A 20,304-nucleotide genomic window follows, 5' to 3' on the forward strand; every position below is an offset into this window, starting at 1 on the left:
CTGCAGACCTGAAACACAGCAGTCGATCAGGGATGAGCAAACACAGCATTCATCATTCATTCATTCTGTGCTTTTGTTCCCTCCAACTACAGTTGGACTTAAAATCCTTTGTTTGATGTTTAGTCATTTAAATGAAAACTTATATATGTGATTGATTTGGGTGATTGAAGTTAGAATCCAGTTGTTAGCATTCGCTTTGATGTCAAAGGGAAAATCTTCGTCACAAAGTCTAAGTTTAAACTGGCTGCAAACATTTTACAGGGAATGAAGATTCAATCCAGTTTCACTTTTGTAGAAACTTGTTGAAGGGGCATTTATGAATTTTTCCCACAGCAAGAGAGACTCAAGCAGGCATATATTAAGCATTTTGAGCACAGAAAATGTTCATCTGTGTTAGAAATACACAAAGAATCAGGATTTATGTAAAAACAAAATATCAAAACTCTCCCTAATGATCTGAGACTGGGTTAAGTTCTCAATGTTATAATGGTTTTCAATGAAAAAACTGTAATGTTGCTTTTATTGAATTATTTAAAAACCAACAACTTTGTTTCATTGAGTCTTTGTAATCTGTAAAAAAAATGTATTAATGTTTTCAGATTTTAACATTGAGAACTCAACCCAGGCTTGTATCATCTTTCAGAGCAAAAGGATTTTTCCTATTTTGTTTTTCCTTGATTTATTGTGTATTTATTTTTTTATATGGGAACATTTTCTGTGCTAAAGTTTCTTCGCTGCCTGCCTAATTCACCCATAATCTCCCCTTTACAAGTTTCCTCAGATCAGAAACGTCTTCAGCAGGTTGGCAACTTTTTTTGATTGAATCTCTATTCTCTGTCAAATGTTTACGGCTTGTTCAAACTTAGACTTTGTGATGAAGATGAAGACGTCAACGTGGATGCTAACCACCGGATGCTAACTTTAGCTGCTACCGACTTTAAAGGTGCGGTAGATGAGTAAAGCAAAATAATATGACACGAGCGTTGTGAAAACTGGTATTTTTAAAATATAATATAACCATAGTGTCTGCAACTTTATTATCTGCGTGTGTGAAACATTGGAGAATCAGTCGACGCGAATCAGGTAGAGTGGCTCTGTGAAAACAACTGCCACAATAAATCCCATATTTGGAGGAAATCACTGATTTTGTCTGTAAAAAGCAGCTTTGTTTCTTTGAAGTCGAAGACCTTTATTCGGTTCCTCACTGGCTCTTTTCTCCCCAAAGAAACCTTCCAAATATGTCTTTTGTTTGTTTGTTTTTCATTAGCATTGGGCTACAAATTTAGCAATCTGAGCAGCTGCTTAAAGTCACGTGATGCGCCAAGAGAGACAGATGTGGTGAACAGTATCTGGTAGATTTCCAAAATAAAACTTCCTTCAGTATCAGAAAACAAACAAAACAGAAATAATTAAATGTATGTATTATTATTATTAATATTTTATTATTATTATTTTTCTGTCTGCGGCCCGGTTCCAAGTGGCCTATGGACCGGTACCGGTCTGTGGCCCAGGAGTTGGGGACCACTGCAGTGGAGCACACGTGCTACCGAGACATTCATGCAAAACCACTCGCTTGCACAACAGTACACGAGGACAAAAATGCATGTGCATGAGAACATTGTGCACACAAGATGTTTTATTTTAATGCTACAGAGAAATTCTAGAATTGACCTTAGACATTCTGCTATCATTAATGTAGAAAATCCTTGCTGCTTTGAATGTCTCTGGAGGGGTTGGGACTTGGATCTACTGACAGAAGCTTCAGCTGGAACTGGGTCACCCAGTTCTGCTCCGGCCTCCATCTGTCTCAGATCAATGTAGAAATCGGAGGTTTGGACGTTGTTCAGCTGCTTCTCTGTAGTTTGTCCGTCTTTGTGGAGGGAGGGGTTCAGCAGAACATCAGACCCTTTTTAGGAGCTTTAAAGTGAAAACTTTAGGTGCGATGGAGCTCTTTCTTCCTGCATGGATGCAGAACTGACAGCTTTACCTCAAACAGCAGGAACTCCTTTCTTCCATTGATCTTCGTTCTCTTCATCCTCCTTTCCTGTTCTTCCATCTGCTACGTTTTTGATAAAATGCCTGAAGACTTCATTATAGACGAGCGAAAAGTGTCCCAATAAGCAGCAGACCTGAGTTATTGTAAGACAAACAGACTGAGATCTTCTAAGATCCTCTTCTGGTTATTTAGTCTAAACTCCTTCAGGAGGTTCCCGCTTGGATCCTAAAGCGTCAACGAGGAAACTTCAAGTCATTTGTGCTCTTCAAAAAACTGTAACTTAACCAATGGTGACAACATCGTAGCAGAACATCAGACATGGCCCACTTGGTCTGCGGTATTTCTCACATATTTCTTTTTAGGTCTGGCCTGGGTTCTTTTGGGCTAAGTAGAGTTTGAGTATTTTTGATATTTAAACCAAACCTACTGTAGTTTTTCAAGGTTTTACACCTTCTGCTATTCTTTGTGTGTATATATTAGTTGAAGACTTTTTTTTTGTTAAATTTTCCAAAACAATATAAACCTGAGAATAATTAACTTTAGCATTTTTGGAAACTGTGTATGTTTGTCTGTTTACTATCATTCAGTTCTTCTTCCATATATTATGACGATTTGTCCAATTATTATTTTTTTCATCTGAAATGTTGTTTTTAATCTATTTAAGCTGTTTTTCTCTAGTTTCCCTTACTGTTCTACATCACACAGTATCTTTTGCTGTCTACATTATCACGAGCATCTCAGTTTCTTCTTTTTAAAATTTTTGTTCATCTAATCTTTTTATCGGTTTCAGTAAAACATGAACTGTAGAGCACAATAAAGGCTCCTGCAGCTTTTTTCTTCTGTTGCTTATTCGCTATTGAAATGGTTTCTATTGGTTAGAAAACCTTTTCTGCCTTTAGGCCAAAATTCTGGTGAAGCCTGTTGTTGTTTAGTCCAAACGTTTGCTCATGAATCTAGACTCTGAACCTTTATGTGGGTCCATTCAGAGGTGGACCTGCTGCAGAGTCGGGCTCCTCGCCTAATGAAAATGTCTTCTTCTTTGAACTCTCCTTGTCTGTTGCATCTTTGAGGACCTCCAGAATGAGGCCTCCTCGTGTTCATGGCTCATTTTGGTTGATCCTCGCCTCCTTTTTTCCAAATGTGGAGAACAGCTTTTTTTTGCCTTAGAATTCTTCATCAACCTTAAGTTCAATTTTCTCTTCGGAATTAATTTGATGTAGGATTGGATTTTCTTTGGACTGAAGGTGGCGCTGGCCAGTGTTGTCAATGGAAGTAATTTAAACAAAGAACGATGGAAGCTTCCTTCATTATAGTCTGACATAGACTGACATTATGGTGATGGATCCATGTCTTAAAAAATAAATCAGATTAAGGTATCTTAAAACTTTGTTAACTCTGCAAACAGTCTTTGTCAACTTGCAATCAAGCTTATATCTTGTGTAGTTAGCGCCACCATCAGAGTTGGACAGAAACTGTCTATTTGATCCAATCAGGATGTGTTCAGTCTGCACATGCTCAGTGTGCTCCTGCAGTCTGGGCTAATATGTGAGTTTAATATCTATTTTATGACCTCTTTTCTTTTCTTTGTTTAAATCATACCTCTGATAATCTTTTGGGGTTTATTTTTTAAATCAGCAAGAGTCGGAGCACGACGGTAAATTCCAAATTAAACTTTATTTTCCACTTTGCAGATTGACAGCAGATTTAAAAACAGTTTGAGGGCCTGATGATAGAAAATAAAGTCAGGGCTGAAGGTTGTGAATTAAATTTTTTTTTTACAGCTTTTAATTAATTTAAATAACAGTAAAAACAAATATTTAAACTTCTAAAAAGCTAGTTTTCAGTCCAAACTAATCAGAAGCTGATATAAAGTTTTTAGTCTTTCAAAATGAGTTCAAATCCAAAATCACGAGGTGACATAGATAAATATGTGCTCTAAACCTTACAGTTTAGGAAAATTACAACAAAGCTTTTAGTCTTTCAACTTTTACAAAGTAGGAATTTTCAACTAAAACAGGAAATAAAACAGCATTAACATACCTGACAGACATACATTTGTTGTAATGCAAAAGTGTATTAAATCTATATTTACATACAGCACTGTGTGTCACTTTAAATAATCAGCTTATATGTTGAAGTGAGAACAAACTGAGGGGAGAAGATGCTACAATCAGAAAAACAGGTTAGAGATCCATGAAATCCAACAAAACCTTGTCTCTTCACTGTCAGGTTGAGGTTTTTTTCTTTCTAAATGTGCAGAAAAAAACTAAGCCAGTGCTTCTGAAAAAGTTTTTTTGGGGGTTTATATGAAGTTTCTGCTGACTGGTTGAGAAAAGTATTGCAAAAACACCACAATGATCTCAACTCCAACTTTAATTTCAATGTATTCCCAGTTAAACTGGGAGCACAAAATTGCTCTATTTGGGTTCTTTGGGAATCTTTAGGTTCTTAGGCCTTAGATTAATGGATACTTAATGCAGTTTGTTTTATCTGTTAAAAAAAAAACACAACAAAGTTAGACATTTCTGGCCCAGAATGCAAACAAATGAGAACAATCCTGAAGGAAAAAATCTGTATCTGTGCTGCATTGATCTGAGCAGCAGACTGATTAGGTGTGGACAAGGACAGAGATCTCTGGGTACAATCAACTCTTTATTCCTTAGAAAAATACTTGAAATCTTTGATTGCAGGAACAGCTTTGGTTATCGGTTCCTCAGTTCCTTTGGCTGATTTATGTTCCTGATTTATGTTCCTGACTTTTCTATTATCTGTTCAGCATCAATCGAGTGGCCGTGAGGATGTCTGCAGTGCAACAGATTTGTGTAAATCTAAGGCCTTAAGGATTTCTGCTCACTCAGGAAGTTTGATGAAAGTTAGAGCTGCTGTCACTAAACGTCTGAAAAGTAGAGTTGCATCAGATGAAGGTCAGGCCTCTTCAGCGTCCAGAAAACATTACATCTGAGGAGAAACACAGATGTTAGAACTCATTTAAGGATTGTTTTGGACTTTAAATTCACTTTAAGTTGTTCAGAGTCTCTGAAGGCCTCAAATCCACTTCTGCTGTTGTACGTTTTAGCTGCCACCAAATTAAAATTTGACTTAAACGTGACTAGAGGGTGATTATAGAAAGGGGGGGGGGGGGTAGATTTCTGGGACACTGGATATTGGAATTGTAGATTCAGACACCCAGAAAAAAAGGCAGAAGCCCAATATAGTGAACTAACCGGTGATCAGTGAGGGAATTCAGACACAGCCACTGTTTTTTTCTTTTTTATAATAGCGGGGCTTAAGGCAGGGCTGACCTGGCTATTACTATGGCGTAATTTACATAATACTTGCATACCACAGAAAGCTGCTTTTCTCCTCAGAGCTTCCTAATAAACACTTTCCACTGGTTCCAATTGAGCAATTTTATTTGACGTTTTTTTTCTCTTCATCTTTGATTTTTATTTATATTTTAATGTTAGTTTTTAAAGCTTTATACGATACACTGGTCTGTTATAGGTGTGCCAAGAAGACTGACATGTACAGTCAGAACCATAAATATTTGGACAGAGAGACATTCTTTCTAATTTAGTTTCTGTACATTACCACAGTGAATTCTAAATAAAAAAACTCAGATGCCATTGAAGTGCAGACTTTCAGCCTTTATTCCATGGGTTGAACAAAAAGATTGCATAAAAATGTGAAAAACTAAAGCATTTTTTAAACACAAACCCTTTCATTTCATGGGCTGGTAAGTAATTGGACAAATGACTTCCATGCAATTGCATGGGCAGGTGTGGACAATTCCCTTGTTATGTCATCATGAGTGAAGCATATAAAAGGCCTGGAGTTGATTAGAGGACTCATGCTTGCATTTTAAAGATTTTGCTGTAAACAGACAACATGCGTTGTTGTCTGTGCTGCATGTCAAAGGAGCTCTCCATGCAGGTGAAATGAGTCATCATTAAGCTGAGAAAACAGGGAAAAAAAACATGCCAGAAACTGCTACAGTAGGAGAGGCAAAATCATCAGTGTGGTACATCCTGAGAAAGAAAGAAAGCACTGGTGAACTCAGCAACACAAAAAGACCTGGACGTCCACGGAAGACAACAGTGGTGGATGATGGCAGAATTATTTCCATGGTGAAGAGGAACCCGTTCACAACAGCCAACCAAGTGAACAACACTCTCCAGGAGGGAGGCGGATCAATATCCAAGTCTACCATCAAAAGAAGACTGCATGAAAGTAGATCCAGAGGGAACACTGCAAGATGCAAGCCACTCATAAGCCTCAAGAACAGGAAGGCTAGATTGGACTTTGCTAAAAAGCATCTCAAAAAGTTCTGGAAAAACATTCTTTGGACAGATGAAACCAAAATCAACCTTTACCAGAATGATGGCAAGAGAAAAGTATGGAGAAGGCGTGGAGAAGCTCCTGATCTAAAGCACACTCCATCATCAGTAAAACACGGTGGAGGCAGTGTGATGGTCTGGGCGTGCATGGCTGCTAGTGGCACTGGGACACTAGTGTTTATTGATGACGTGACACAGGACAGAAGCAGCCCAATGAATTCTGAGGTGTTCAGAGACAGACTGTCTGCACAGATCCAGGTGAATGCAGCTCTGTCTGCGCAGATCCAGGTGAATGCAGCCAAACTGATTGGACGGCGTTTCATAATACAGATGGACAACGACCCAAAACATACAGCCAAAGCAACTCAGGAGTTTATTTAAGCAAAGAAGTGGAATATTCTTGAATGGCCAAGTCAGTCACCTGATCTTAACCCAATTGAGCAGCATTTCACTTGTTGAAGACTAAACTTCAGACAGAAAGGCCCACAAACAAACAGCAACTGAAAGCAGCTGCAGTAAAGGCCTGGCAGAGCATTCAAAAGGAGAAAACCAGCATCTGGTGATGTCCATGAGTTCAAGACTTCCGGCTGTCATTGCCAACAAACGCTTTTCAACCAAATATTAGGAATGAGCATTTTGTTTTCAGTTATTTCATTTGTCCAATTACTGATGAGCCCATGAAATGAAGGGATTGTGTTTAAAAAATGTTTTAGTGTTTCACATTTTTATACAATCTTTTTGTTCAACCCATGGAATAAAAGCTGAAAGTCTGCACTTCAATGGCATCTGAGTAGTTTTATTTAGAATTCACTATGGTAATGTACAGAAACTAAATTAGAAAGAATGTGTCTCTGTCCAAATATTTATGGTCCTGACTGCATAATGTTAGCCGTATAGTGAGTTTTTTCTCTGTAAAAAGTATACAAAAATCTATAGTGGTAATACTTAACTAAGACTTGTAATATAAATAGTTTAGTTTGTAAAGCGATTTTTATGATTTATATGCAGAAAGTGTATTCTGGAGCCAGTCATAAGGTGAATTACGTTTAGGTCCAGTTTATGTTAATTAATATCCGTTGTGAGTTCAATTTTTTTTTTTTTTTTTACTTTTCAAATGTGAAAAAAAATATTTTAAAAGGTTATTTTATTCTTTGAAATATGATCAGATTTTTGGTTTAAAAAAACATGTTTGTTAATCTCAGAGATTAAATATAAATTATAGTCTTTTGGGAAATATATTTTAGGATTTTCTCTTCTTTAAATGACAACTATCAACAGTTAAATCTGTGGCATTACTTCTGCTGCATGTTGTGTGTGAACCCCCGCCTCTGATTCTTGGTTCTAACGTTGGACTCACCGCGGCACAACTGGGGGTTGAAGTTCTCGTAGATGGGGTACAGAGGGTTCTCCTGCTCGCTGCGATGCTTGCGGGCTCTCAGGACATCCCGGACGCACTGATGCAGGAAGGCGTACTGACACTGAAACGCAAACGCCAGCAGTTCCGGATTCACAATTCTGACTTTGCGTGAATGGTCAGAACTGAAGGGTGGCCTACCTCAGTCTGCACCATGTGCTGCCGGTGCAGCCGTAGATCAAACACGATGCCATAAAGGTCAATGGTTCCTTTGGAGTCCAGCTGCTGCAGAACGCGGTCCAAGGCAATGAAGGTTCCTGTGCGCCCCACTCCAGCACTGATGCAGAGAGACCCGGGTCAGGCTCGAACCGCAGAGGATGGGAAACTGACTCGTGTGGAGGCCTCACCTGCAATGCACCACGGTAGCTCCAGTACTTGGTGATCGGTCCACATAGTCCCGAACGGTTCTGACGAACTGGATCAGAGACTGAGTGGTCTCTGGGACTCCGTGATCTGGCCACACGGTGTAGTGGAAGTGACGCAGCATCCGAGGGTAACTGCAGCTGCTCTCCTGATGGGATGGAAGGTTATGTCATTAGAGAACTGCGGAAGATTTACTTGAAGTGCTTGTTTCCATGGTAACACCACTGATGATCAGTCCAATTTGCTTAAGAATGGTTTTTGACCTTCAGCCTGCGTACCGAGATGACCTTGAATTCTCGGATGGTCCACTCGGGCAGGACGGACTCCGACAGCATCTGGATGACCAGGTCACCGTAGTACAGCGGCTCTGTGTCTGCAGGCCAGTACTGATCACACTTGACCTGGAGGTGAGGTCCAGAAACACATCAGCCTCTGAGCTGGAGACTTAAAAGCAAGCAAGTTCAGGGCCTGTCTTTTTCACCCGGTGATTTAGGTTTTATTCTGAAAGGAGGGTCCCTGTTTGTATGAAAAAGTGCCGGATGATGTCATCACACCTGTCAGACGATGAAATCTGACCATAAACTAAGATTGTTGTAAAAATGTCAAGATTCACTGAAAAAGCGTCAGATCCTCACCCGTCCTTTCTCCACACACTGCGTCACCATGACGATGTTGTAGACATTGTGCTCCCACACCATCCGCCAGAAATCGTCTTTGGTGCCAGGCAGCGGCCCTTGGGTGGCGATGTACTCCCTGCGGTAGTTGTTCCCCTGAAAACACAGAGGTGTTGGTACCGTGTGTGTAGATCTGCTGTGTGTGAAGTGTGTGCTCGTACAGGTATGTAGCTGGCGTTGATGAAGTCAGAGCAGGGGTCGTCTTCCAGGTAGGACAGCTTTAACCTGGTGGAATCGTCTGGAAGCACAAACATTCAGTGAGAGATCTTTCTCTGCAGGAAGGCATGTTTCTGCTCCACGGGGAATTATGGAGCTGCTGCAGATGCATGACCTCCTAATGGAGATCTGGCTCCAGTTCCACCTACTGTCTTCATTTAAACCCACATGAACTGCAGACTGCTTCTGTTCCTAAAAACATTCTTTTGTAGGGTTCTGTTGAAGTTAGTTTTGCACAACAAAACCCAAAGGATTTCTTTGCACACTGCTTCCTTAATCTGGAAAAAATATCTATTCAAATTCGAAAACAAAACAAGAACATATAATTTTAGGTCAAACATTGATCTGTGGAGGTTTTTGTGTCTCCACCAGAGAAATAAAAACATAGTATACTCCACCCAGAAGACAGGTGGGACAGAGTAAAATCTGAACCCCTGCTTGTTAACCCACCTGCCAATCAAAAAAACCTTAAAGGTTTGGCCTTATTACAATCTAAACCAGTGTTTTTCAACCTTTTTTGAACCACGGCACACTTTAACCTCGACAAAAAAAAAAAAAAAAAAAAAAACCAGAAATTCATGATCTGTATTGATCGACAGCCCCCCCCCGCAATCTCACGTGCATTTTTGTGATAATTGTGGCAGAAAAAGCAGGAAGTTGCGGCTGTTTTTTCTAACAGATGAGGTGAAAGTTAAATTAGAAAATTTAGAAACTGTTTGTTGTGGTTTCAAAACGTTTCACAAGGACAACTCATTGTGCGCTGTCCCTTTAAGCCAATGCATCATGGGAGATGTAGTGTAAAACTGCCAAAAACTTGCAGAAAGACTCGCGTCTCTGAGCTTCATTGTTTTGTTCACTTGTTCCACGGTCTGACACCGGACTCTGTGGAAAGCTACACCGCTAAAGACGAGCTTTAGCTGGTATTTCTGTTGGAACTGAGAGACTTTATCAGCAGAATTAAGAACAAGGAAGTGAAGACTTTAGGCACTTCTGATTGGTCAGACTGATGACATGTGATTAAGCCTTCAAGAATGATTGGCGGAGACAGTTAAACTTTTTTTCGCAAACTGTCATAGCTGCAGGTAAATCGCGGTACCGTCATTCTTATCAAAATGTCTTTAATAGAATTAAATAAACACAAAGAAAAAGTAATTTTAAGATCTTTTATATTCCTAACTACTCAGTGTTTTATCAGGGCCTGTTTGGATGAACAAAGAGCTGATTTCCTGGAAAAGGAAAATGTTTTTAGATCAGTTAATGATTAATGAGGGCAATTTCCCACGGCACACTTGACCATCTCCACACTGGTTGAAAAACACTGATCTAAACGACTGAATTAAAAAGTCCCTCCCCCTGTTGACTTAGAAATAAACCTCAAAAAGATAGTTAAAACCAGACTAAACAAATGTTCATTTATTGCGCTAAATCTGAGTTTTTAATCCATGTTCAACCTTTTACCACTAGACTTTTAGCTTCAGTGTTCGCATTCTTTAATTTCTCGTAACTTTTCAAACGTTTATGCAATTCTGACAAACTGAAGCTGAGAAAAACAGCCCTGAGCTGATGTGCAACACTTTACAGTAGAGATGTTTTTGACGCAATCAATGTAAAACAGCTGATTCTGTCAAAGAGAAGAGCAGGTTTACGGCTTTATGCTCCGTCCAACACCATCAGATTTATGTTTGTTTCATAAATGGTCGAAGCGTCACAGTAGTTCAAAGAGCGTGCATTTTGCTGTTGCCGGTGACGGTACCAGTAATAAAGGGTTACCGGTACTCTAGAAGAAATTGCTCCTTTCTGCCACTAGTCTCTGGTGGCCTTTGGAGGTACTGCAACATAAATTACTGCCTGGTTTGTATCAAAGGCGGGGCTAAGTCTCCTCCATGAAGTAGCCACGCCCAAATGAATCGGATAAATGCCACATGTATATTTTTCCTACTGTGTTGATTTTTAAATACTTTTCATGATATAAAGAGAGTAACTTTTTTTTTTTAAACTCAGATTTTTGTTGCTCATCTATGACTTTAGATTTTAAAAGCCCAAAAAAGAAATCTGCAGGTTTTATTTTTGCAAACACATTTGACTGCATTATAATGCGTTTCTGTCTGCCTTAACTCCTGACGCTGTAGACAGAGCATTTTATTGACCCTTTTGAATCCCCTAAAAACTGAACAGCTGGTTCCTTTTCATATCGCGTTTCTAAATAAGTAAATAAAAAAAAGTGGTTTAAATTCACTCGTTTGAGCAGAATTTTTCTGCTGCAGTTAAGAATATCCCTTCCATGCTGAGTTGTGCACTAATTAATATTTTTATCACTTCAAAGCTGGACCTGCGGCGTTGCCATGGGAACAGCTTCTGTCTGTTAATTAAAGATCCTCAGTGATTTTCACTCTGGTTTCTGGGATGGATGCTCTTACACGGCAGGATGTTGTTGTAGCGGTTCTTTCCGCGGTTCTCCGGCAGCCTGGCCACGTCCATCGTCTGGTTCCGACCCACGTCCTTCAGATCCTGCATAGGAGCTCATGGTGAGAACAGGTGTGTGTTTCTGCCAGGAGGTCACGCTGCTGTGAAGTTACCTCAAACTCCTCAGACAGCAAGTAGTTGGAGTCGGCTTGCAGCTTGGCCAGGTGGGACTCGAAGTGGCAGGCTTTGATGGGGCTGAACACAAGAAACCGTCAACGCCGAGCATCACCAGCTGCTCGAGCTTAGGGGAACTGAACTCACCTGGTGACGCGCCGGTTACTGCAGGAGAGAAAGCAAAGGGGAGTCTTTATTAATAAAACTTCACATTTATAAACGCTCTAAATAAAAATGGACGGACTTCAGGGGGAAGAGAATATAAAAAGAAGAATCAACACAAGGAGGTGACCCCGGAGGAATTCTACAATTTTAGAGAACATCAAACACAAGGTGAACACAAAGAAAACATCGAACTCGAACGGACGAAATTCCAGTATCTAAAAAAAGACATCAACTTTGACAGACGGGGACTCTCACCTCCTCACGCCCATGTACAGTCCTGAGGCAGGAACCTCTTTCCACATGCTCATCCTCACCACCGGGTTCTCCTGCACAGCCCTGCACACCCAGACGAACGCGTTACAGCTCAAAACTGCTGATGAATTTCAGTTCATTAATGACAAATCTACATAAACAAACCCCATTACTCTAAATTCAGTTGTTTTCCTCCCTAACTCTTTGATTATTTTTTTTTAGCTGATAAAGTTAAACCATTTAAAAGAAGCTGACTTTATTTAATCAAACTGAAAGTTTTGAACTTCAAACCTCTTTGTCAGAAATGTTTTTCAAAATAGCTGATTGGAATTTATGTTTGTCTGTTATTCTGAAAATGAAGATAACGTTAAACATTTCATGAGCTTCCAACAATGGAGAACAGTCGGTGTGAATTATTTTCTGATCAAAGAAATTCAGTTTGGACCAACTGCGTCTTTAAAACGTTTCAAACTGTGGGAGGCGGGGCTTCAGCCCGTTTCCCGTCGGGGTTAACGATTTGAGTCGTTTTGTCAGCTGTTTGGAATTTGCTCTGAATGAAGATGTCCTTCAGTTGGTTGTTTTTGAGAGTCCTCACACTTTGCGGAGCCTTTGCCGGTAAACCAGCAGAGACACGACGGCCACCATCATCCCGATGAGGAACATTCCAGCGCTCAAGCCCTCCACCACGCCACCTAGAGGCTCTGATGGAGAACAGGCATTAGACCAACGCACGGGAACCTTTTCTGGAGGGTCGAAGGTTACCGGTCTGCAGGTCTTCCTCTCACCGGCGTGAGTCTTCAGAGGCGTGGACAGGTATGTGTCCGAGAAGAGCGGCTCGCCGACCTCCCTGTGGTTCTCGTCAAACAGTTTGGTGAAGGCTCGCACGCTCAACCTGTGCACACGCACACAGACACGGGTCTGACACGGCTGTCCTCATCACTGCAGCAGTCTGTGTTCAATCCCTTCACCTGTAGGAGGTCTTTGGTCTTAGCGGACCGTCGCAGAATTCACCGTAGCTGTCGCTCAGGTAGAGGTCGTCCTCGTAATGATCACAGGCTCCGCCCAGCCGGTCCCCTCCTGCACCCAAGTGTAACTCCACCACCTGATCAGGTAGTTTTTTTTTAATATTTACAAAAAACACCTTTTTCCTTAACCCAAAAAAAAACATTTAGAACAAAGGACTTGTTCTGAGACGTTTTCCACGAACATCTGTAGATCTGCTACCTGTCCAGCTGTGGAGTCGGCGTCCTGCGGACAGCGGCTCTGAAAAAAGGAGGTCTGATACGCTCTGATGGAGGAGTTGCTGATGTAGTGGCGGTAGGAGGGCAGAGGGTGGCGCTGCTCCGGCTGCACCAATTCTGTGGCTGTTGGAGGAAACAGACGGTTGAGTGACAGCTAGAGCTTTGGATCATTCTGCTTATGAGTTTCTGCCTCCAGCCTCACAAAAATGGTAAACCTTCAAATTAAAATGAGCTCATCTCAGGAAGAGATGGAGCTATCATTAGCTTCAACAATGTTCAAGCAATCTCAGTCTAAAACATTAAATGAGAACATTGTTTTATCTCTGGACCAAAATTACATGAGATTCAATAAACAATCCTTTAAAAACTGCTGCAGGTTTAGAGGAAAAAGTTAAGACACATTTTTAGATGACTAGAATAGAAAATCATCACATTTTTCTGAAAAACTGCTTCTTCTTTTTATTTGTTCTTTTTAACAACAATCTTTATTTTATTTCTTCAACTTTTCTTCTAGATTCACCTCATTTGTTTTAGATTCTTTAGATAATTTGCGTGTAACCATTAGTGTGTTATTTATTTGTGTACACGTGTGTGTGTGTGTGTGTGTGTGTGTGAGCTCATACTCTCGGACTCGGCCACAATCACGGCAAAGTATCGGATGGCTCCGTTGGAGTCGCTGAACCAGGAGCAGTTGAAGCGGAACAAGATGGAGGATGACGTCACTTTGGACGACCTTTCGTTGACGCGCACGGTGGGGGGCGGGACCGGAGGACCTGTGGAGAGGTTCTATAGGTTATACTGACTGTCAATCGAACAGAAATGAAGCCCACAAAAGTGTTTTAAACTTTAGATTGTATGCAGGAAGTGCGCCCCCTATGGGACAGAAAGATATATACCGAAACAGTTAATACTTTCATGTTTATGTTAGCATTTACCATTAGGTTAGTTCAAAACACCAATTTTAATACTTTTATATGATATAAACTCCTATTTCATTCTTTCATGTCATTCTTTGTGATGCCCCGCCGCCGCGCACATGTCCTCTGATTGGATAATCCAGTCCAATTCTGTCCCTGTATTGGCTCACTGTGCACGGACCAGACACGCCTCCTCTGGCACGTGAGCAGGAACAGAGGGCGATTTGTGAACACATGAATTTGGAGTAAAACTATTCCTGCTTTGAGAATCCTGCAGGCAGTTTTTTTCACCAAACCTGCTAACTTCCTGTAGAACATTAACTGCTGAGGGGGGTTCTTGTTCAGAGGGGGGAAACAGGAGGGCTACAAGGATCCTCTGTTCATTCAAGATAGAAACTTTGTTTTACCCTCTAAAACCTTTGTAGAAATGCAGTAAAAATGTCTGCAGTGTTTGTTAGACCTCATTAATGTCGTTTTTAAACCTTTGGACTGTCTGGATCAGCGTTGGACGACACGCACACACTTCTTCAGATCAACAGCTCATCTGGGGAGTCTCTCGAAGCCGGGTGTTTTTTTTATTCTCTCGTTTTCAGCGTCCTTGTGTCAAAATGATTTACGATTCATGCTGGCAGAGCGTGGCTGGAAGAGGGAGACTTGAGCCAAGGCGAGCAAAGAAGATAAATAAAAAGGTTGTTAAAGAATTTTGGGTCACCGTGACTTTTTTTTAAGGGCAGAAAGAAGGAATGTGACTTCAGAGGGAAGTTTAGTCCCAAACAGCTAACTTTCTTCAAACCTCACTTTGTTTTTATATATTATCCTCTCTGTTCAAGTTTTATAGAAATGCCTAATTCAAGATGACACCGGGTAATAATTCTGGGATTATTAAAAATTAATAATAATAAATTTTATTTAGAAATAAAGCGCTTTACATTTAGAAAAAAAATCTCAGAGCGCTGCATTATGAAGCAGCAATAACAACAGTTATTAAAAAGGAAGGTCTTTAAGACTTTTTTTTAAAGTGTCAAGGCGTTGTGGGACTCTTAGGGATTCTGGGAAAATTAAGTCCTCTGGTTCTTTTAAACAGAACCAGAGCTGAAGAACAAGTCCAGCCCAACAGTCTGTCTGATGGAGCTTATTATATCTGATGCATTTAAAAGTCTCATATTTGTCCTCTGATCCCTAATGGTTTTTTTTTTTTTTTTGCACAAATTCTGGATCAATATACGAACCACAATCATCAGTAAAATTCTGAAACTTTGTTTTGGTGTTTTTATTTTAAATCTTTTATTCCCTTCAGCATAAGCATGAGATGACAAAAGTGTGTAATAAGTGAATGGACATTGGTCTAAAGCCAGTTCTTCTTTGTTGCTTGTTTCTTTTAGGAAACATTTATGCCGATGACACACCGGTCTGAGCCAGCAATTCTGATGATAATCTGCTAAATGGATTGGACTGAAGACCTTCAGTTTTTACAAAATCTGAAACTACAACAAAAATTGGACCGCCCCCTCTGACTAAAAGTTTCTTCCAGTTTCCAGACAAAGCTGACTGAAGGGACTCACGGTCAATCATGGTGACGGTGGTGTGCGTCGTCGGTGGGCTCGTCTGCCCGGCCGAAGAAACTCTGATCGTCACAGAGTATTTCCTGAAGGCCTCCAGGTTTCCCAGCGTTACCGCGGTGACGCCCCCTGCCAGCCTCAGGGCCGACACCAGGTAACCGTCATCGTAGCGACGACTCTCGACCTCATAGGAGTCAAAGTCAGCGGTGGGAGGAGTCCAGGAGCAGGAGAGGGAGGAGGAGGAGAGAGGGAAGCAGTGGAGGGACTTTAGAGGAGTCGGACCTGGAGGAAGAGGAGGGAGGAAGGTTAGACTGGTGACCAGAAAACAATTCTCTCTCTGTAATCTAAAGATTGAAACTGATTCCAGGAGTCATCTTAAACTCTTCTCAGCCTTTTTGCTCATTACTTTTCCAACATTGGTTTAAATCAATTTTGTTTTTGGTTTTTATGATCTACTCTCCCCTCAGATTGGAACAAAGAGGTTCACTATACATATTAATTTCTTCTGATGAGGAGTTGATCTGTGCAGCCAAAACCTCACAGACTGACAGATCCTGATGAAAAATGGATCCATAGATTTATAACTTAAAAATTCTCCTCTTTGCTCTGCTGCCATCTGGTGGAGACAGAAACAGCAGATTAACAGCAGCTGTGAGTCTGGATTTACTTTATATTAACAGGTTTGTCAGAGTCCAGATGTTTTTCCAAAAAAAAAAAAAAAGATAAGAAAAACTTCCAAAAGGGTGATTTTTACCATTGGCTGAGCTACAATAAGTACTGTTAAATTAAAATCAGTGACGAAGATGAACATGACATCACAAACATCTGAACTATATTTACTTTAAGGAGAAACCCTCACACTGCTTTCCACCTACTTGTTCTTATGCTCCTCTGGATTGGTTGACTCATGGCGATGGGACTGCCTTTGGCCCCGCCCCCACTGACCGTCATCAGGGTAAAGTTGTACTGTCGGCCTGGAAACATCCCGCCTACAGTGCTGCCGGTCGGATGGCTCTTTGAGACCCTCAGCTGTTCTGGAGGCTCCCACTGAAGACTGAAGTCTGTGAAGTCTCCAGCGAGCGGACCCGCCCACGACAGCTCAATCGTGTCATTGGTTGGGCCTTGTTTGACTGACAGGTGGGTGGGTGGTTCTGGACCTGTAAAAAAAAATCATTTAGCCTAAGGCTAAATTAAATTAAATTTTCTATGCATTTTCTTGCTCTTACTCGTGCGTCCAAAGGCTGAGACGTTATTGGTCATATCTCCGCTGTGTGTGATGACCTCAGCACGATACAGCCTACCAGGGATCAGCCCAGAGAAGGGTTGGCTTCTGTGCTCCGCCCCCAGCATCTGAGCTCCCAAAGTGGCGCCATAGGCGTCGTACAGAACCACCTAAACAAGCGTCACAAACAGCAACCAAAACATCTCTTAGAGTTGAATGCTTGGTGAAGTTTTCAGCCTAGTTTTTCCGCGCCGTTCAACAACGTGTACTTTGGATTAGCTGTCAACGGTCCAGGTTTGTTGCGTTTCCGAGTCGGTTTGGTACTTGCTCGGTGTGGGGCCACATCTTTGTGTTTTTAGAGGAGACCGTTTAGATTTATTTTTAGATTTGCCAGAAGGAAAGAGGACTTTCAGGGATTTTATGACCTCCCTTTTTATAAAATATCCGGCTGTACCTGGTAGCTGCTCCAGCTGCCGCCGCCCGGCTGCCAGACAACCGTCAGTCTGTCCGTCTGTTTTGAACTTTGAATCTGAAGAGACGAAACCGGAGATGGGACTGTGGAGGAGAGAAAGAAGATGAAATCAAATGAACCCAAATCTACCCGTACGTAAAGGACCAAGTCTGGACTGACCTGTTCTGGCGAGCACCGATGAGTCGCTGCTCATGCGGCGGCTCCAGCTCACCACCTGCAGTCTGTACAGACTTCCCGCTTGCAGACCGGAGAAGACGCAGCTGTGCACAGCCGGACTGACCTTCTGCAGGTCCAGCAGCTCCCCTGCAGCCTGACGGCACACGCCAGGATGAAGACGCAAAGCTCTGCACGTTCTCATCAGCCTTCAGGATTGGCGTCCTACCTGCTGATGCTCCTTCCTGCCCTCTGCAGGCCTTTGGCTGCCAGTCGACTCCAAGACGCTGAAGAGCGACAGGTCGTAGAGGTCGACGAGGCCGGCGGAGGGTCGCCACGAGAAGCTGAGCGATGAGGTGTTGACCGCTGTGACGGTCAGGTTGCTCACAGCAGCCGGACCTGGAGGACAAAAAAAGATCTGAGTTCCAAAGTAACCATGAGCATCCTTCCCTCCAGATGAAGCGGTGACTCACGTGTCTGCCCTTCTGCCACAGCAGCGTTCAGTGACGGGACGCCGCCGCTCAGTGTCACCACCGTCACGCGGTACCACTTCCCAGAGGTCAGACCCTCCAGCTGTTTGCTGCGTTTCTCTGCTGAGATCGACTGATTGATCAGAGTGACGCCAGCTTCATCCAAAAGGTGCAGGGTGTAGGAGTCGAACACGCCCACCGGCCGCTCCCAGCTGACCGTCAGGCTGTGCGCGGTGTGGCCGTTGTCGGCCTGCAGCGCCGTGACTCCGGCTGGAGCTGCACGTCACAAGTTCTCCGTTCAAATCCGGGCTAAAACCTCGCAATTTCAGATCCAACCCGCCGTCTTACCTGTTCGGCCCGACCTAGAGCTGTCATTGGTCAGTTTCCCACTGCGTGATTGGACAGTGACGCTGTACACCTGGCCTGGGATCAGTTCTAAATAGTCCAGAGTGGAGACGTATTTGGGGACGGGGCGGATGTCGATGGAGGCGCCATCCTAAATGCAAGAATCAATGTGAAAAGATACATGACTTCAGGCCGGCAGGGGTCACTTTCAGGCCCCTCCTTATTTACAAACTAAACTACAAGCTAATGCTCAGTGTGCCCCCCCCCCCTTTGAAATGCCCCCCAAGGGGGTTTGTAAAGGTTCACTATCAAATACTGTTTAGTCTGGTCTCTGTGAAAGTGATCATAAATCAAGTTCTTGTCAGAATAAGAAGAATATTTTTACTCTCATTTAAATTCTTAATTTAACGTTCAGTCAGGCAGAGATTTACACACTTTGAGGTTTCCATCATCAAACATAGTCTCTGAAACATCTAGAAGATTACTGGTAACGTTGTTCCAGTGATCTCAGCTCACCTGGTTTGACAGAGTCACCAAGTACACGTCTAGATCTCCCCCTCCGGGCGTCCAGGACACCAACAGCCCCGCGACAGAGTCCGAGCGACCAGGCTGGGGAACCATTTGCAGGTTCTGTACAGAGCTGGGAACTGCGGAGCAGAAAAAGGATCCGGATTTCTTCCCGAGCTCTTGATCCAGTTTGGGAGTCCGTCCTCCGAGCCTCTTACCTGTTCGTCCCTCAGTAAACTGCGCCGTCTGATGCGGCCCGCTGAACGTGGACACCACCACCTTATAAAGGCGGCCCGGCGTGAGAGCGGTGAGCAGGTGATGCCGCAGCTCCCTGCCCAGCGTGATGGGGGGGAAAACCCGCGTGTCATTGAAGAGCAGCGTGACCTGAACCCACAGCGTGAAAACTCAGATGTCTGAAGAGATGTGATCCGGAACAGAAGGAGTTGAACAGTACCTCATAGTGATCCACGTCTCCGGGGGCGGGGCTCCAGGTAACATTCAGATAAGTCGTTCCTGCGTTGCCTAGCGACAGGTTGCCTACAGCTGCTGGGACTGAAAAGACATTGATACCATGAAAACAGAACCTGAATTTGAAAAAAAAAAGATTTTTTTTTACTCTGACTCACGAGTTCGACCGTCCGTGGAGATGCTGCTGACGAAGTCTCCGCTCCAGGTTTCCACGGTTACGCTGTAAAGTCTCCCCGGCGTCAGCGATGAAAAGGCGCACTCGTTGTGTCCAGCTGAGACGCTCTTGTTCTGCAGCATGCTGTGGTTGTAGTGGATCAGAACCACGTAATGATCCAGATCTCCAGCCGCGTGGCGCCAGTACACCTGAGAACATCGTTTCCGTCAGTGCAATTCTTTTTGTAGTTCCTCCTGGTTTGGAATTGGGCCCACTTGTTTTTTGTTTTCTTTTTCCAAACACATCACGTTTTTACTGCTTTCCTTCCTTCTGTGGCACTTCTGGATAAACGTTGTAAAAATGCAACAACGTAGCTTTTATTTCCTTTAAATATGTAAACATTAAATGTTATTGTGGTTTGGCTGTCACAGGACATTCTAAAAGAATAAAATCAGAAAAACAGTTTTACGGAGTCGGAGGTGGAAAAAATGATGAGCACATCCTAAAGTTTGACTATGATTTCACTGATGTTTGTTGAGATAAAACAGCTGATGTATTTTAAAGATTTGAGCCAGAAAGATTCAATTTGACCTTTGAAAGCGTTCTAAAACCAGATTTGTCTTTATTTGTGGCTGAGGCGTCCGCCCAAGAGGCCACAGCAGCAGGAATCTGTTTCAGGTATAGATCTTACACACCTTCAGGTAGTCTTCTCTGGCCGAGTGGACCGCTGTTGGGTTCTGCACAGTCGCAGGTTCTGCAGGACGAGTGGAAAACGATGAGCGGCCAACTCAACACAAACGTT

General features: G+C 42.5%; 1 protein-coding gene across 2 annotated transcripts in view; it reads right to left on the minus strand.

The window, feature by feature from the left end:
• Positions 1 to 2,654: 2,654 nt before the first annotated feature.
• ptprb (protein tyrosine phosphatase, receptor type B) overlaps positions 2,655 to 20,304 on the minus strand; it is a 28,677-nt gene continuing 11,027 nt past the window's right edge. Inside the window, exons 12-40 of one of the 2 annotated variants that reach the window (XM_011491335.3) lie at positions 20,198 to 20,256; positions 19,507 to 19,711; positions 19,335 to 19,432; positions 19,099 to 19,264; positions 18,890 to 19,020; positions 18,377 to 18,524; positions 18,032 to 18,304; positions 17,788 to 17,957; positions 17,565 to 17,715; positions 17,388 to 17,488; positions 16,938 to 17,103; positions 16,587 to 16,868; positions 15,715 to 15,993; positions 13,859 to 14,008; positions 13,219 to 13,358; positions 12,963 to 13,096; positions 12,780 to 12,886; positions 12,590 to 12,695; positions 11,998 to 12,078; positions 11,725 to 11,742; positions 11,577 to 11,658; positions 11,418 to 11,508; positions 8,946 to 9,022; positions 8,746 to 8,880; positions 8,374 to 8,511; positions 8,095 to 8,258; positions 7,889 to 8,024; positions 7,691 to 7,811; positions 2,655 to 4,954 (exon numbers count right to left, since the gene is read on the minus strand). In XM_011491335.3, the coding sequence (XP_011489637.1) occupies positions 4,932 to 4,954; positions 7,691 to 7,811; positions 7,889 to 8,024; positions 8,095 to 8,258; positions 8,374 to 8,511; positions 8,746 to 8,880; positions 8,946 to 9,022; positions 11,418 to 11,508; positions 11,577 to 11,658; positions 11,725 to 11,742; positions 11,998 to 12,078; positions 12,590 to 12,695; positions 12,780 to 12,886; positions 12,963 to 13,096; positions 13,219 to 13,358; positions 13,859 to 14,008; positions 15,715 to 15,993; positions 16,587 to 16,868; positions 16,938 to 17,103; positions 17,388 to 17,488; positions 17,565 to 17,715; positions 17,788 to 17,957; positions 18,032 to 18,304; positions 18,377 to 18,524; positions 18,890 to 19,020; positions 19,099 to 19,264; positions 19,335 to 19,432; positions 19,507 to 19,711; positions 20,198 to 20,256 (3,932 nt within the window). In that variant the 3' untranslated portion in view covers positions 2,655 to 4,931. The remainder of the gene's footprint in view (positions 4,955 to 7,690; positions 7,812 to 7,888; positions 8,025 to 8,094; positions 8,259 to 8,373; positions 8,512 to 8,745; positions 8,881 to 8,945; positions 9,023 to 11,417; positions 11,509 to 11,576; positions 11,659 to 11,724; positions 11,743 to 11,997; positions 12,079 to 12,589; positions 12,696 to 12,779; positions 12,887 to 12,962; positions 13,097 to 13,218; positions 13,359 to 13,858; positions 14,009 to 15,714; positions 15,994 to 16,586; positions 16,869 to 16,937; positions 17,104 to 17,387; positions 17,489 to 17,564; positions 17,716 to 17,787; positions 17,958 to 18,031; positions 18,305 to 18,376; positions 18,525 to 18,889; positions 19,021 to 19,098; positions 19,265 to 19,334; positions 19,433 to 19,506; positions 19,712 to 20,197; positions 20,257 to 20,304) is intronic. The other variant, XM_011491336.3, reaches the window with a different exon arrangement.

This window comes from Oryzias latipes, chromosome 23 (assembly GCF_002234675.1).
Source record: "Oryzias latipes chromosome 23, ASM223467v1".
Lineage (NCBI taxonomy): Eukaryota > Metazoa > Chordata > Actinopteri > Beloniformes > Adrianichthyidae > Oryzias > Oryzias latipes.